Source organism: Macaca nemestrina, chromosome 18, assembly GCF_043159975.1.
Source record: "Macaca nemestrina isolate mMacNem1 chromosome 18, mMacNem.hap1, whole genome shotgun sequence".
Lineage (NCBI taxonomy): Eukaryota > Metazoa > Chordata > Mammalia > Primates > Cercopithecidae > Macaca > Macaca nemestrina.
In genome coordinates, this window is record NC_092142.1 from 27,850,797 (window position 1) to 27,868,596 (window position 17,800).

Below are 17,800 nucleotides of genomic sequence, written 5' to 3' on the forward strand. Positions count from 1 at the left end.
AAGCCAAGTTAACCATGGGGAGAGCTCAAGTAACCTATGCCCTATGGCAACCTGTGTCCAAACTAAAGAGTCAACAGAAAAGAGTCCCCCAAAACTTGTAAGCCTGCCTACCCTAAAATCCCCACCTCAATCCAACCCCCAATAAACACCATACACGCCACTGGGCAAAAAGCTTTTTATTTTCCCCCACATTCCAGCTCTTCGCTTTTTCTAAAACCTTTTCCAACTCAGAGCCAAGGCCCAAGAAGTTGATTCACACCTGAGGAGAAAGAAAAGAAAACAACAAAACAGGTCGGAGAGCTGCTAGAGGAAGCTCTGAGATGTGTGCAGAAATTGAGGAACGAGCAGAGGGAGTGACAGCTAGAGACCAATACAGGCATTTGATCCCAACTAAGGTAGCCTCAGGACCCCAGGGTCTGCCAGGGGCAGGAAGCCCTCCTTCCCCAGTCCAAGGTTGAGAGGGTCCTGTCATTTCCTGTCCCAAGTAGGTGGCTGGGGCATTTAGGTCCAGCCATCAGCAAAATAAGCAGAGTTGATCTTGAGCTTCCAGTTCCTCTGGCCTGATCAGTTTCCTGAGCCTGAACTATTTCCACTTTTCCCATAGTAACTTCCTAGGGCACCGCAGCCAGCTGAAGCTGAGACCAGTTCAAGAGCTGGATGCATAAAACATGGCTCTCAGATTACATGCACCCTCCCTCTGACAAGTGAAGATTTTTTGCAGAAATATTTTTTCCCTTAGTGGGCTGACATGTGAACCTAATGACCCCCACACACTGCTACGTTTGTGAAGCTGATTCCCTCCAAAGATCTTGTTAACAGAATAAGCTTTTTCTAAAGGTAACGATGACTAAATGGAAGAGAGAAGGTGCATGTCAAGTTCTTGGGCACATACTATGTCCCCAGTAAATGGGTATCATCAATTAGACTCTTCTGAGCAGTTCAAGTTGAATTTTACAAAATTTTCATCATAAAACTGGGTATAGGAATTTCAGGACAAAAGCAAGACAAACATGGTTCATACCCAGGACGAATCATCAAATGCGAACCCTCTTAACTCACCATTGTTACCCAAATGCTTGGATGCGAACTAGTTATGGGTGAGTCTTAAAATCACAATGTTGCTTGAAAGAAGTCAGCCACAAAAGAATGTGTATGATTCTGTCTACATAGGTTCAAAAATAAGTAAACCCAAACTATATTATTTAGGAATACATACTTGGCAATAAATTATAAAGCAGGACAGTAGTTATTTCTAGGGAGAGGGAGGGCATAGTCAGGAAGGAAGGGACCATGGGGGTTTGTGGACTGCTGGTAATATTCTATTCCTTTCCTCAGTGGTATTTATAAGTATCCACTTTATAATAATTTGCCAAGCTGTCCTTTTATGGTATTGGACTTTTCTACATAAGTGTTAAATATTTTATAGTAAAAAAGTTAAAGTAATTAGAAAAATATTGAATGCTCACGGTGTCAAATTGTTCCCAGTCCCTAAGGGAAAGCTGTGGTTGAAGAGGTTCTCGGGGACTCAGAAGCAGCAGTCTTTGAGGAAAAGTCCAAAGATCTGCTCTACCCCAGTTACAACCTCCACCCCCACCCCATTCCCTGCTCCCGCAGGACTGGAGCAAAGAACCTCACCTGAGAAACAAGTCGGGAACTAGGCCAGTGCCCTCAGAGCCGGGTTCTAGACCAGTGGGACTCCCGGCGCGGGTGGAAGCACATAGCAGTGACACAGCAGAGAAGGCCACAGAAGAGAAGCAGGAAGGAGCCCAAGACCAGCAGCCTGGAGCCACACAGAGCCAGCTCCTCCTACGGAGGGGTACAGGGAGGGGAGGAGAAGGAGATCTTAATCCAGCCCAAGGGCTATAGAGGGAGCCTCCATGAGGGAGAGGGCTCTCCACATCTAGGGAGCAACTAAAGGGAAAATGTTATTTTTTTTTTTTGAGACGGAGTCTCGCTCTGTAGCCCAGGCTGGAGTGCAGTGGCTGGATCTCAGCTCACTGCAAGCTCCGCCTCCCGGGTTCACGCCATTCTCCTGCCTCAGCCTCCCGAGTAGCTGGGACTACAGGCGCCCGCCACCTCGCCCGGCTAGTTTTTTGTATTTTTTAGTAGAGACGGGGTTTCACCGTGTTCGCCAGGATGGTCTCGATCTCCTGACCTCGTGATCCGCCCGTCTCGGCCTCTCAAAGTGCTGGGATTACAGGCTTGAGCCACCGCGCCCGGCCCAATGTTATTTTCATATAAGTTGACGTTTATTTATTTATTTAAACAGGGTCTCACTCTGTCACCCAGGCTAGAGTACAGTGGTGCGATCTCGGCTCACTGCAACCTCCACCTCCTGGGCTCCAGTGATCTTCCCACCTCAGCCTCCTGAGTAGCCAGGACCACAGGTATGTGCCACCATGCCCAGCTAATTTTTTTTTGTATTTTTTGTAGAGATAGGGTTTCGCCATGTTGCCCAGGCTCGAACATTTGTCTTGATGGTTTGAAAACTACTTTCTTGCCCAGCTATCAACCTGAACCCCCATCATGACTCCAAGAGATAGGAAACTTCATTATGATCCACATTTTAAAGATGTGTAAGCGGCCGGGCGTGGTGGCTCACACCTGTAATCCCAGCATTTTGGAAGGCTGAGGAGGGTGGATCATGAGGTCAGGAGATCGAGACCATCCTGGCTAACATGGTGAAACCCCGTCTCTACTAAAAATACAAAAAATTAGCTGGGTGTGGTGGTGGGCGCCTGTAGTTCCAGCTACTTGGAAGGAGGAGGCAGGAGAATGGCATGAACCTGGGAGGCAGAGCTTGCGGTGAGCCAAGATTGCGCCACTGCACTTCAGCCTGGGTGAGAGAGCGAGACTCCATCTCCAAAAAAAAAAAAAAAAAGTGCAAGCAGTGCTACATCTAGAAACCAGATCTCTGATTCCAAGTCCCAGGTTACGTTCCTCATGGGGTTTTTTCTTTTTTTTTTGAGACGGATCTTCAAGGATCATCCTGACCTGATGGAAGGTGTGGGTTGCAATCCTGGCTCTGCCACTTAACCAGTTGTGTGGCCTTCGGCAATTCACTCCCTCTCTCTAAACCTGTTTCCTCATCTGCAAAATGGGATAATAACACCTACCTCAAAAGGCTATTTTAAGATCAAATGAATTAATGAACCCTAAGAGCACTTTGTGCATTATAAACTGCTGTACACAATGCTCTTTGGTAAATGCCACCTTCTGTGTGAAGCACTCTCCACAAATGTTCAAGTTAGGGTTAATGGCTCCTTATTCTGTGTTTGCATAACACTTTGCTCACATCTTTCTAATAGCAATTAGCCCATTTGCCTCTTATTACAGCTTCTGAACTCCTTTGAGGTAGAGAGAATGTTTTAAAGACAATAGTAAACAATAATAGCTGTCACTTATCAAATCTCTATGTCCTAGGCATTGTGCTGGGCACTTCACAGTCATTCTCATTTAATCCTTATTTGGTGGAATTAAGAGATAGGGTCATGTTTTCTGTTTTACAGATGAGGAAGCTGACACTCAGAGATGTTTAGACACTTGTTCTAAGTCACACAGCCCCCAAGGCAGGGTTATAAAACCTGTGCTTTTTCTACAACGTAGAATTGTTTCCAGGGGCCTTCAAGATACAGCAGTCAGCAGGCAGTCCACAAAACCCTGGTGACCCATCCGAGGCTCTTACCGAGGTCAGCAGCTTGGTCAGCACAAGGCCTTCGTGGCTCCAGACACTAACGCACTCCTCACCCATTCTAGGGCTCAGGGTGGCATTTCCAGCCCCCTCCTCTGAGCAGGATATGGGTGGCTGACTGGAGGGTAGGATTCCTGGAACAGCACTAAAATACAGGCAGGTTCCTGCAGTCCTTTCTGTGGTCACCCTGGCTGTGATAAGGACCAGTTGTCCTGCAGAAGATCCTGTGAAAGGCACAAAAGATGGAAGAAAATGAGGGGTGATGTGGGAGCCTCTGTCTTCACACTTCTATTCTTTTCTTTCTTTATTTATTTTTCTGAGATGGGGTCTCACTTTGTCGTGCAGGTTGGAGTGCAGTGGCACAATCCCAGCTCACTGGAGCCTCAACCTCCTGGGCTCAAGTGATCCTCCCACCTCAGTCTCCCGAGTAGGTGGGACTACAAGCATGCGCCACCCGCCTGGCTAATTTTAAAATTTTTTTGTAGAGACAGGGTATCACTGTATTGCCCGGGCTAGACTCAAACTCCTGGGCTTAAGTCATCCTGCTATCTTGACCTCCTAAAATGTTGGGATTCCAGGCATGAACCACCATGCCTGGCCCTATTTATTTTTTAAGGCTTTCTTTAATACCAGGTGTTTTGGCATTGATTCTATTCAATGAACTATTCCATATACCATTATTTATATCACTGAGAAATGAACTTTGTATCAATATAAACACAAATTAAGTTGCAATTTAAATTAATTTAAATTACAATCAATACAACAACCATACCAATACTCGCAAGGCTGCAGTGAAATGGGCAGATACACATTGCCCATGTCAGTTTGCATAAACTAGCTCATCCTTTTTAAGAAAGCAGTTTCTCACTTGGTACCAAAATCCATTGAAAGGTTCTCACCCAGCCGGGCGCGGTGGCTCACGCCTGTAATCCCAGCACTTTGGGAGGCCGAGACGGGCGGATCACGAGGTCAGGAGATCGAGACCATCCTGGCGAACACGGTGAAACCCCGTCTCTACTAAAAAATACAAAAAACTAGCCGGGCGAGGTGGCGGGCTCCTGTAGTCCCAGCTACTCGGGAGGCTGAGGCAGGAGAATGGCGTGAACCCGGGAGGCGGAGCTTGCAGTGAGCTGAGATCCGGCCACCGCACTCCAGCCTGGGTGACAGAGCGAGACTCTGTCTCAAAAAAAAAAAAAAAAAAAAAAAGAAAGGTTCTCACCCTATTTTAAATTAGTGGGGAAAGGATGGCCTCAGTAAATGGCCTTGGGAAAATTTCCATGTAGAAAAAAACATAGCATCAAACTGTTATCCTATAAAATAAAATAAAGTCCAGATGTATTAAAGAACTATACAAACTAAAAAAAAACTTAAGTATTAAAAGAAAATACAGTATATTTTATTTTATTATTATTATTTTTTTTTTTTGAGACGGAGTCTTGCTCTGTCCCTCAGGGTGGAGTGCAGTGGCATGATTTCGGCTCACTGCAAGCTCCGCCTCCCGGGTTCACACCATTCTCCTGCCTCAGCCTCCCGAGTAGCTGGGACTACAGGCGCCCGCCACCACACCCGGCTAATTTTTTGTATTTTTTAGTAGAGACAGGGTTTCACCATGTTAGCCAGGATAGTCTCGATCTCCTGACCTCATGATCCGCCCGCTTCGGCCTCCCAAAGTGCTGGGATTACAGGCATGCGCCACCACGCCCAGCCATTTTATTTTATTATTTTTGAGACAGAGTTTCACTCTTGTTTTTGCCCAGGCTGGAGCGCAGTGGCGCGATCTTGGCTCACTGCAACCTCCACCTCCTAGGTTTAAGTGATTCTCCTGCCTCAGCCTTGAGAGTAGCTGGGATTACAGGCACCCACCACCATGCCCAGCTAATTTTTTGTATTTTTAGTAGAGACGGGGTTTCATCATGTTGGCCAGGCCGGTCTAGAACTCCTGACCTCAGGTGATCCACCTGCCTCAGCCTCCCAAAGGCTGGGATTACAGCAATCAGCCACCATGCCTGGCCAGAATATTTTCTAATTTTAAAATGAGGAAGGCCTTCCTATGAAAGACACAAAAACCTAAAAGTCTTAATAAAGGACAAGAGTGACAAACCTAACCTCGTAAAAATTAAAGACTTCTATGCAATGAAAGATAAGTTAAAAAAACAAGTAACATATTGATTGAAAATACCTATATTTAAATGACAAAAAGGATTACTATCCAGAATAAAGACCTTCCACAAATCAAGAAGACAAAGACAAATAACTTAAAAGAAAAATGAACAAAGGAAACAAACAGGTAATTCACAGACAACATGAAAACAGACAATAAACCATAAGAGGTTCAACCTTACTAGCAATCAGGAGAAAGTAAATTAAAACAATTGGGTAATAGGCCAGACCTGGTAGTTCATGCCTGTAATCCCAGCACTTTGGGAGGTGAGGCAGGAGGATCACTTGAGCCCAGTAGTTTGAAACTAGCCTGGGCAACATAGTGAGACCCCATCTCTACAAAAAATAAAAAAATTGGCCAGGCGCAGTGGCTCACGCCTGTAATCCCAGCACTTCAGGAGGCCGAGGCGGGCGGATCATAAGGTCAGGAGTTCAAGACCAGCCTGGCCAACATGGTGGAATGCCATCTCTACAAAAAAATACAAAAATTAGCTGGGCATGGTGCCACGTGCCTGTAATCCCAGCTACTTGGGAGGTTGAGGCAGGAGAATCTCTTGAAACTGGGAGGCAGAGGTTGCAGTGAGCTGAGATCGCACCACTGCCCTCCAGTTTGGGTGACAGAGCGAGACTCCGTCTCAGGGAAAAAAAAAAAAAATTAGCTGGGCATGATGGTGAGCACCTGTAATCCCAGCTACTCAGGAGGCTGAGGTGGGAGAATGCTTACTGCAAGTCCTGCCTCCCAGGGATAAACAATCCTCCCACCTTAGCCTTCTGAGTAGCTGGGACCACAGGCGTGTGCCACCACGCCTGGCTATTTTTTTATTTTTTGTATTTTTTGTATTTTTAGTAGAGACAGAGTCTTGCCATGTTGTCCAGGCTGGTCTCAAACTCCTGAGCTCAAGCAATCTGCCTGCCTTGGCCTCCCAAAATGCTGGGATTACAGGCGTGAGCCACCACGTCCGGCCCTAACTGTACACTTCCAATGGGTGAACTGTATTGTGTATGAATCATATCTCAATAAAACTATTATGTATCTATTTAAAAGTAAAAAGAATGAGAAAGAATTGTCCCAAGTCTGCATATATCAGACACAGTCCTTATTTTTGTTAACATACATGTACACCTGGACAGGCAGAGACCCACTCCCCCGATACATACATACTCATAGGAGAATCTTAGAATGATAGTGTTGTAAAGGACCTCAGAAGTCAAAAAATACCACCCTCTTCCATCCCTCTTTATCTCAGCATATTTTAGATAAGGCAAATGTCATACAGGGATTAATGGCATCCACTGACATTTTCACTTTCTGTCTCTCTCGCTTGTCATTTTCCCAGAACACTATAGCTCTTTGGAAATTTATGTTGTCTAATTTTTTTCTGCATCCTTTGTGGCATACAGAACTATGCTAAGCACATAGCGGGCCCTTATGACACTGGTTTAATTGAATATGCTTCTCTGATATCCCTGAGGAAAAAGGGGTCTCTAAGAGGAGGTAGCTAAAGGATGAGGAAACAGTAGGTCAAATCTAGCCCATTTCATCCTACCTCCAAAGATAGACTCAAAGAACGTCAGAACTGGCAGAGGAAGAAAGCATTCATAGAAAACCTACCCTGTTGGCAGCATGTTCACTGAAAGCCCGAACCACAGAAGTGACTAAAGTCCAGGGATGTGTCCAAGGTCATCATTGGTGAGGTCAGAGGTAGGGTCCAGCCCTGAGTGTTCTAATGCCCGACCCCACAGTCCTCTGTGATCTCACCTTACTTTCTTTTTTTTTTTTTTTTTTTGGTGGGACAGAGTCTGTCTCTGTCGCACAGGCTAGAGTGCAGTGGTGTGATCTCTGCTTATTGCAACCTCAGCCTTCCGGGTTCAAGAGATTCTCCTGCCTTAGCCTCCCAAGTAGCTGGGACTACAGGCGCCTGCCACCACACCTGGCTAATTTTTGTATTTTTGTTTGTTTGTTTGAGACGGAGTCTCACTCTGTCTCCCAGGCTGCAGTGCAGTGGCACGATCTTGGTTCACTGCAACCTCCACCTCCCAGGTTCAAGCAATTCTCCTGGCTCAGCCTCCCGAGTAGCTGGGACTACAGGCGCGCACCACCAAGCCTGACTAATTTTTTTTTGAGACTGAGTCTTGTTCTGTCGCCCAGGCTGGAGTGCAATGGTACGATCTCGGCTCTCTGCAACCTCCGCCTCCCGGGTTCAAATGATTCTCCTGCCTCAGCCTCCTGAGTAGCTGGGATTACAGGCGTGTGCCACCATGTCCGGCTAATTTTTGCATTTTTAGTAGACATGGGGTTTCACCATGTTGGTCAGGCTGGACTCGAACTCCTGACCTCGTGATCTGCCTGCCTCGGCCTCCCAAAGTGCTGGGATTACCCGTGTGAACCACTGTGACCAGCCTACCCAGTCAATTTTTGTATTTCTAGTAGAAATGGGGTTTCATGGCAGGGTGCAGTGGCTCAAGCCTGTAATTCCAGCACTTTGGGAGGCCGAGACGGGCGGATCACGAGGTCAGGAGATCGAGACCAACCTGGCTAACACGGTGAAACCCCGTCTCTACTAAAAAAATACAAAAAACTAGCCGGGCATGGTGGCGGGCGCCTGTAGTCCCAGCTACTCCAGAGGCTGAGGCAGGAGAATGGCGTAAACCTGGGAGGCGGAGCTTGCAGTGAGCTGAGATCCAGCCACTGCAACAGAGCGACACTCCGTCTTGAAGAAAAAAAAAAAAAAGAAATGGGGTTTCACCATGTTGGCCAGGTTGGTCTCAAACTCCTAACCTCATGATCCGCCCTCCTCGGACTCCCAAAGTGCTGGGATTATAGGCATGAGCCACCGTGCCTGTACTATTCTTAATTTTTTTTTTTTTGAGACAGAGTTTCACTCTGTCACCCAGGCTGGAGTGCAATGGTGCAATCTCGGTTCACTGCAACTTCAGCCTCCTGGGTTCAAGCGATTCTCCTGTCTCAGCCTCCCAAGTAGTTGGGATTAGACGCACCTGCCACCATGTCTGGCTAATTTTTGTATTTTTAGTAGAGATGGGGTTTCACCATATTGGCCAGGCTGGTCTCGAACTCCTAACCTCGTGATCCGCCCTCCTCGGACTCCCAAAGTGCTGGGATTATAGGCATGAGCCACCGTGCCTGTACTATTCTTAATTTTTTTTTTTTTTTGAGACAGAGTCTTGCTCTGTCACCCAGGCTGGAGTGCAATGGTGCAGTCTTGGTTCACTGCAACTTCAGCCTCCTGGGTTCAAGCGATTCTCCTGCCTCAGCCTCCCAAGTAGTTGGGATTAGATGCGCCTGCCACCATGTCTGGCTAATTTTTGTATTTTTTTTTTTTTTTGAGACAATTTTTGTATTTTTAGTAGAGACGGGGTTTCACCATGTTGGCCACGCTGGTCTCGAACTCCTGACCTCAAATGATCCACCTACCTCGGCCTCCCAAAATGTTGGGATTACAGGTGTGAGCCACCAAGCCCAGCCTCTGATCTCACCTTTCAATCCCATCTGACTACCCAAGACCGTCGCCTGGAATATCCGGGTCTTGTTCCTGTCTGGACCGTCTCCGAAGTTCAAGGTGGTCAGTAAGCCCACGACGTGAGACCCTCGCCACTTCCCTGTGACTGTCCCATTCCTGGGACACAGGGTCAGCTGGCCAAAAGATCTCAAAAAAGAGACCCAGTCCTGTGAGCAAAAGAAGGGTGGGAGATGGGTGAGATGAGATTAGCAGCAAAAGCCTGTCTAGGTTGGAAGGAAGAGCAGGTATGGGGGTGGGGAACTTACCTGGGGGATGTCAGGGCTGCGCAGGCCAGTCCTGTGGGTGAGGAGGAAGCTGCCAAGGCCCAGGCCGGAGAGGCCAAGGAGCAGCAGGATCAAAGTGGCACAGACCAGAGGTGGGTGGTGGGCCAGACACAGGTGCAGGTTGTGCCCTGCCTGGCAGTTGCCCATGGGGAGCAGAGGGGGCTGAGCCTCCGGGGAGAGCCTGCTGGAGGACAGGGAGGGAGAATGGGACAAGAGCACCTCTTTTACGCAAAGAGAAAAGAAAGCTCAGAGAAGACAAGGGACTTTCCAAGGCCACACAGTAAGTGGCAGAGCCAGAACAAGAATCCAAGGTTCCCGACTCCAAAAGTTCATCTCCCTGCACTGCTGGATAAATATTTGCTGCATTTAATTTCTTAAGTAATCTCAGTGGAGGCAGAGCAGGGCACTCCGTGGTGGAAGAAGGAACCCCAAAGGGAGACTTCTCAGCTGGAGAAACAGGAAGCACTGTTCTGGGGCGAGGGTTTGGCTGAGGAATAGTTCCAGCCAGAGCCCAGACAAGGGAAGATTCTGGAGAAGAACTCCACTGTGCAGCTAAACGGCTAGATCTGAATCCCTTTCTGTTACTCACTGACTCTGTGAGCTTAAGAATCCATGAAATAGGAGTTCTAAGAACACCAAGTAATAAGGATTAAACGTGGTGGATGAAGCAATCTGCGTGGTATTTGGCCATGCAGAATTCAACAGATGTCCATTTCCTTTCTCTTTCTCGTACAGATTCTCAAAACCGGGTAAGGCGAGGCAAAAAATACTGTGGGGGAAACTGAGGCTCGCGGACTTTAACATAGGAGGGGTAGGGCCAAGGTCTGAACCCTGTCTCCTGCTTCCAAGTGGGGTGCTCCTTCCCACGCAAGGTGCGACAGCCTGATGGAAAAGAACTTCTGGAAGGCGAAGAGATAAACAGCGGTGGGGGGAGAAGGAGGGAGCCACGGAAATGCAGGTGTCACAAATGCTCAGCCCTGCCCCGCCTCCCGTCCGGCTGGAAGGGGGTTAAAGGGAGGAGAGGGTAGAGCCTGGGGGTCCGCGGCCGCTGGTGCACCTGAGCACCCCCTCCCCGGAAAGCCCCCGCCCCGAACGATTGCAACACCCTCGTCCCCTCCCGGTCTCGCGCGTCCGATCCGCCAGCCGCTCGCGCTTACCACTCCGGGCCCGGCGGAGGCCGGCGCCCCCTGCGACGTCACGCGCGGGGCCGCGAGGGGGCGGGGTCCGTGCTCCGCGCTTCCGTCCCCGACCCTCCTCCCCGCGCGGCCCCGCCCCAAGGACGGGTCCGCATGCGCAGTGGCCACGCGGGCGCCAGCCACGCAGCTCCCCGCCAGGGTGGGGGCGTACCAAAGGGACACCCGAGGAAGGGGCCACCGGGAAGGAAAACCTGCGCGGGAAGGGTGGAAACGGGAGGAAGGCTAGGGAGCAAGTGCGAGAAATGTCGCAGAAGCCCACAGGCTCCCTCCAGAGAGACTGGCGAGAACTGCCCTAGAAACTTGTCACGGGCATTTTTGGGCTGTGCGTCCCCCACCCGCGCCAATAGCACAGCCCAACCGCGCCCGGGTTCCGGGTGAGGACTCGGCAACCTCTCGGAGCTGCAGGGCTGCCGCTGTAGGACTCGTCCACTGGAGCTGGAAGTGGTGTTTTGGGCTCCGCTCTTCTGTGCACCCCGATCATGCTTAATGTCTGCACCTTTTTCGTGGACCCTGGCCTTTAGTGACTCCTTAATGTATAGGATGCTGGAGCTGAAGAGTTGCTCAGTAGAGAGCATCTCGGTTCACTTCTACCCAAGTTTTAGAGGTGAGAACATCTGGCCGGAGGTAGCATGACACATGGAGCCAGGAACTTTGGGTTCAAATCCTGACCGTACCCTCGCGTAAGCCATAGCCGCGCTCTCAGGGGACTAAGCTTACCCCTCTGCTAAAGAGGATCATCCTACCTATCTCACCGGTTGGATCAGAAGCTCAAGGGGCAAAATGTGGGAAAACATGGGCCCAGTGCCCACTGAGCACACAGGACAGATGCTACTTGAAACGGAATCTATTTAATTCGACTGTGGTTTCCTTAAGGCGGAGACTATGTTGTTTGTATCACCAACCACAAAAGTTTGTGGCACAAAACCTTCGCATATACAGTCAAATGATTTTTTTTTTCTTTTCTTTTTTTTTTTTTTTTGAGACGGGGTCTTGGTCTGTAGCCAGGCTGGAGTGCAGTGGCGCGATCTTGGCTCACTGCAACCTCCACCTCACGGGTTCAGGCGTTTCTCCTGCCTCAGCCTCCCGAGTTGCTGGGACTACAGGCGCACGCCACCACGCCCAGTTAATTTTTGTGTTTTTAGTAGAGACGGGGTTTCACCATGTTGGCCAGGATGGTCTCGATCTCTTGATCTCGTGGTCTGCCCGTCTCTGCCCCCAAAGTGCTGAACCACCGCACCCAGCTGATTTTTTTTTTTTTTTTTTTTTTTTTTTAAGACAGAGCCTTGCTCCGTCATCGCGCAGGCTGGAGTTCAGTGGCACAATCAAAGCTCACTGCAGCCTGGACGTCTTGGGCTCAAGAGATCCTTCTGCCTCAGCCTCCTGGGTAGTTGAGACAGCCAGTAGTCACACGCCACCCACCATGCCCAGCTAACTTTTGCACTGTGTGTAAGAGACGGGGTTTTGCCGTTTGCCATGTTGCCCAGGTATGTCTCAAACTCCTGGCCTCAAGCAGTCCTCCCGCCTCAGCCTCCCAAAGTGCTGGGATTACAGGCGTGAGCCACCATGCCCTGACTAGTCAAATGATTTTTGACAAGGGTGCTGTGGCCATTCAGTAGAGAAAAGTATATTTTCTGTGCATCAAAGGACACAACAGGCTGGGCATGGTGTCTCAAGCCTGTAATCCTAGCACTTTGGGAAGCCGAGGCAGGTGGATCACCTGAGGTCAGTAGTTTGAGACCAGCCTGGCCAACATGGTGAAACCCCATCTCTGCTGAAAGTACAAAATCAGCCAGGCATGGTGCCGGGCGCCTATATTCCCAGCAACTCGGGAGGCTAAGGCAGGAGAATCACTTGAACCCCCAGAGTGGAGGTTGCAGTGAGCTGAGATTGTACCACTTTACTCCAGCCTGGGCAAAAGAGCAAAACTCCGTCTCAAACCCCCACCCCCCAAAAAACAAAACAAAACAAAAAAGAACAGTGAAAAGGCAACCAACAGAATGAGAGGAAATAGCAAATCATATATCTGATAAGGGGTTAATATCTATAATATATAAAGAACTCCTACAACTCAACCACAATAAACAAGCAACTCAATTAAAAGGGCAAAGGACTTGAGTAGACGTTTCTCCAAAGAAATATATACTATACTGTAGAAATGACCAACAAGCAAATTAAAAAATGCTCAACAAAACTAACCATTAGGTAAATGAAATCAAAGCCAAAATGAGATACCACCTTATACCCATTAGGATGTCAGCTATCAAAAATCACTAAATAACAAGTGTTGGTGAGGATGTGGAGAAATCAGAATACTTGTGCACCGTTGGTGGGAATATAAAATAGTGCAGCTGGCCTGGCGCGGTGGCTCCCGCCTGTAATCCCACCATTTGGGAAGCTGAGGCAGGCGGATCACCTGAGGTCAGAAGTTCGAATCCACCCTGGCCAACATGGAGAAACCCTGTCTCTTCTAAAAATACAAAAATTAGCCTGGTGCAGTGACAGGTGCCTGTAATTCCAGCTACTTTGGAGGCTGAGGCAGGAGAATCGCTTGAACCTGGGAGGCAGAGGTTGCAGTGAGCCGAGATCGCACCATTGCACTCTAGCCTGGGCGACAGAGCAAAACTCTGTCTCAAAAGAAAATAAAATAGTGCAGCTGCTATGGAAAACAGTACGGCAATTTGTATTTAAAAAAAAAAAGTAAAAAATAGGCCAGTGTGGTGGTTCACACTGGTAATCCTAGCACTTTGGGAGGCCTAGGCGGGCAGATTGCTTGAGCTCTAGAGTTCAAGACCAGCCTGGCCAATATGACAAAATACAAAAGTTAGCCAGGCATGGTGGCACATGCCTGTGGTCCCAGCTACTTCGGAGGCTGAGGCAGGAGGATTGCTTGAGCTGGGGAGGCGAAGGTTGCAGTGAGCGGACATGGTGCCACTGCACTCCAGCCTGGGAGACAGAGTGAGACTCCATCTCAAAAAAAAAAAAAAAAAAAAAAAAAGGCCGGGCGTGGTGGCTCAAGCCTGTAATCCCAGCACTTTGGGAGGCTGAGATGGGTGGATCACGAGGTCAGGAGATCGAGACCATCCTGGCTAACATGGTAAAACCCCGTCTCTACTAAAAAAAATACAAAAAACTAGCCGGGCAAGGTGGCGGGAGCCTGTAGTCCCAGCTGCTCGGGAGGCTGAGGCAGGAGAATGGCGTAAACCCGGGAGGCGGAGCTTGCAGTGAGCTGAGATCGGGCCACTGCACTCCAGCCTGGGCGACAGAGCGAGACTCAGTCTCAAAAAAAAAAAAAAAAAAAAAAAACTAAAACAGAGTTTATTCAGTCAACAATTTTTTTAAAAATGCTATGATCTGGGCACAAAATTAATATCCATGTAGCAAAAACTTTGTCAATGCTTCTACTTAAGGACAAGCCTAATTTGTGGGATAAGGCATGAAAGTGTCCAGCATAGGACCTGTACATCATGGGAGGTGAACAAATGTGAACTGCCCCTCATGATTCTTGTGCTTTGGAGTAAGTAGGCATATTTGGGCAATGGTTCTTGTAAATGACCATAATTGATTTTCTCATTCGGCCAAACCAAGCAATTCTATGGACTAGTAGAGGCAAACTGGTTAGAGCAAGGAACTGCCTTGAGGCCTGAGAACAAACGACTTACATAGAGAAAGTAAAGTGGTGGTGGGGGAGCAGGAGAGGACACAAAATTAGTTGTGCATTATAATGCTCCAACAGTATACCAACATTTTTTCTTTTGCATTGTTTTTGAGATGGAGTTTCCGCTCTTGTTGCCCAGGCTGAAGTGCAATGGCGCAATCTCGGCTCACTGCAAGCCCCGTGTACTGGGTTCAAGTGATTCTCCTGCCTCAGCCTCCTGAGTAGCTGGGATTACAGGCACCCACCACCACGCCCAGCTAATTTTATTCTGTTTTGTTTTTTGAGACAGGATCTCACTCTCTCACCCAGACTAGAGTGCAGTGGCCCGATCTCAGCTCACCTCAACCTCTGCCTCTCAGGCTCAAGGGATTCTCCCGTCTCAGCCTCCGGAGTAGCTGGGATTACAGGTGCATGCCACTATCACCTGGCTAATTCTTGTATTTATTAGTAGAGACAGGGTTTCACCATGTTGGCCAGGCTCATCTCAAACTCCTGACCTCAAATGATCCACCCACCTCAGCCTCCCAAAGTACTGGGATTACAGGCATGAGCCACTGCGCCCGGCCTAATTTTCTGTATTTTTAGTAGAGATGGGGTTTCATGTTGGCCAGGCTTGTCTCAAATTCCTGACCTCGAGTGATCCACCCGCCTCAGACTCCGGAAGTGCTGGGATTACAGGCATGAACCACCATGCCCGGCCAAGTACACCAACATTTATGACTTAATCCACTCAACAAGCCCTCAAAGTGGATGTTATTTTGGAAACCTGGGCCTTAGTTTAAGTCGGGGTCCCCAACCCCTGGGCTGTGGGGCCAGTACCAGTCCGTGACCTGTTAGGTACTGAGCCGCACAGCAGGAAGTGAATGGCTGGCGATCGAAGCTTCATCTGTATTTACAGCTGCTCCCATTGCCTACATTACTGCCTCAGCTCTGCTTTCTGTCAGATCAGCAGCGGCATTAGATTATCATAGGAGCATGAATCCTATTGTGAACTGCGCATGCGAAGGATCTAGGTTGCTCCTTATGAGAATCTAATGCCTGATGATCTGTCACTCCCATCAACATCAGGTGGGACCATCTAGTTGCAGGAAAACAAGCTCAGGGATCTCACTGATTCTACTTTATGATGAGTTTTTGTATGTATGATAATTATTTGTATTATATATTATAATGTAATAATAATAGAAATAAAGTGCACAATAAATGTAATGTGCTTGAATCATCCCGAAACCATTCCTTCCTCAGTGGAAAAATTGTCTTCCATGAAACTGGTCTCCAGTGCCAAAAAGGTTGGGGACTGCTGGTTTAATTTAACCAAGGTCATACATATATTAGGTGGCAGAAGTTGGGTTATGATTTAAGCCTGACCACAGCATGGCATGTGGGAATGAGAAAGCCCTGTTGAGGCTCATTCATTCAATAAGCATCTGTTGGCTGCCAGGCTGTGTATTTTGTGGGCTGGGAATATAGTGGTGGACAAAGTATTCATGATCTCTGGCCTCCTGGAACTACAATCCGGCACGTTCAGGCTGGGCGCGGTGGCTCATGCCTGTAATCCCAGCACTTTGGGAGGCCAAGGTGGGAGGATCACCTGAGGTGGGGAGTTCAAGACTAGTCTGACCAACATGGAGAAACCCTGTCTCTACTAAAAATACAAAATTAGTCGGGCATGGTGGCACATGCCTGTAATCCCAGCTACTCGGGAGGCTGAGGCAGGAGAATCGCTTGACCCAGGAGGCAGAGGTTGTGGTAAGCTGAGATCATGCCATTGCACTCTAGCCTGGACAGTAAGAGCAAAACTCCATCTCAAAAAAAAAAGGCAACAAGAAAAGTGCATGTTTGCCTAAACTTTTTTTCTTCTTCTTTTTTTGGAGGCAGAGTTTCACTCTGGTTGCCCAGGCTGGAATACAATGGCGCGCTCTCAGCTCACGGTAACCTCTGCCTTCTGGGTTCAAGCAATTGTCCTGCCTTAGCCTCACTAGTAGCCAGGACTACAGGCATGCATCACTAGGCCCAGCTAATTTTTTTGTATTTTTAGTAGAGACAGGGTTTTGCCATGTCGTCCAGGCTGGTCTCAAACTCCTGACCTCAAGTGATCCGTCCACCTTAGCTTTCCAAAGTGCTGGGATTACAGGTGTAAGCCGGTGAGCCTGGCCTTTTTTTTTTCTTTTTCTTTTTTTTTTTTTGAGACAGGGTCTTGCTCTGTTGCCCAGGCTGGAGGGCAGTGGCACAATCTTGGCTCAGTGCAACCTCCCTCCCCCACATGCTCAAGCAATCCTCCTACCTCATCCGCCCAAGTAGCTGGGACCACAGGTGTGCACCACTACGCCGAGCTTTTTTTTTTTTTTTTTTTTTGTATTTTTAGTGGAAACAGGGTCTCACTATGTTGTGCAGTCTGGTCTTGAACTCCTGAGCTCAAGCCATCCAGCTGCCTCGGACTCCCAAAGTGTTGGGATTACAGGTGTGAGCCACTCTGCCCGGCCCCATCTAAACTTTTTTTTGAGATGCAGTCTTACTCTGTCGCCCAGGCTGGAGTGCAGTGGCGCGATCTCGGCTCGCTGCAACCTCCAACTCCTGAGTTCAAGCAATTCTCCTGCCTCAGCCTCCTGAGTAGCTGGGATTACAGGGGCATGCCACATGCCTGGCTAATTTTTGTATTTAGTAGAGACGGGGGTTTCACCATGTTGGCCAGGCTGGTCTCGAACTCCTGACCTCAAGTGATCCACCTGCCTTGGCCTCCCAAAGTGCTGGGATTACAGGCATGAACCACTGCGCCCACCCATCCACCTAACGTTTTACATGCACATTCAATCAGTGGAAGTTCAGTCCTCTTGGAGCCCATCCTTGAATAAGAACCCAATGTAGATATTAAATAATGTATTTAATATGGTTCTCTCTACCCTACTTGGGCCTTAGTTTTGTGTTTAGTTTCATAGTAGAACCGACTGATAAAATTACTCCTTCCTGAGCCAGGCGTGGTGGCCAGTGCCTACAATTTCAGCCACCCAGGAGACTGAGGCAGGAGGATTGTCTGAGCCCAGGATATCGAGACCAGTCTGGGGAATAGAGCAAGACCCCATCTCTAAAAAAAGAAATTACTCCTTCCTTTCCCCTTTACAATTTGGTTTTTATCATGTGTTATTCATCCATTCTGTCAACCAGTTCATTCATTCAAGAAACATTTAAACGTTTGCTAAATGCCAGGCACTTGGTTAGGCACTGTGGGAAGCCACACTTCCTACCATGGAAAAGCCTTAACGAAACAGGCAGATACAAAGCCGGCCACGGTGGTT

General features: G+C 48.4%; 1 protein-coding gene across 6 annotated transcripts in view; it reads right to left on the bottom strand.

Moving 5' to 3' along the window:
* Positions 1-161: 161 nt before the first annotated feature.
* LOC105482897 (transmembrane protein 219) overlaps positions 162-17,800 on the bottom strand; it is a 35,464-nt gene continuing 17,825 nt past the window's right edge. The window contains exons 1-6 of one of the 6 annotated variants that reach the window (XM_071084381.1): positions 10,814-10,943; positions 9,639-9,840; positions 9,350-9,539; positions 3,686-3,915; positions 1,636-1,806; positions 162-259 (exon numbers count right to left, since the gene is read on the bottom strand). In XM_071084381.1, coding sequence (XP_070940482.1) covers positions 1,669-1,806; positions 3,686-3,915; positions 9,350-9,539; positions 9,639-9,803 — 723 coding nt within the window. In that variant the 5' untranslated portion in view covers positions 9,804-9,840; positions 10,814-10,943 and the 3' untranslated portion in view covers positions 162-259; positions 1,636-1,668. Of the gene's footprint in view, positions 260-1,635; positions 1,807-3,685; positions 3,916-9,349; positions 9,540-9,638; positions 9,841-10,813; positions 10,944-17,800 lie in introns of those variants that run through there. The other 5 variants (XM_071084382.1, XM_071084384.1, XM_071084383.1 and 2 more) reach the window with 5 other exon arrangements.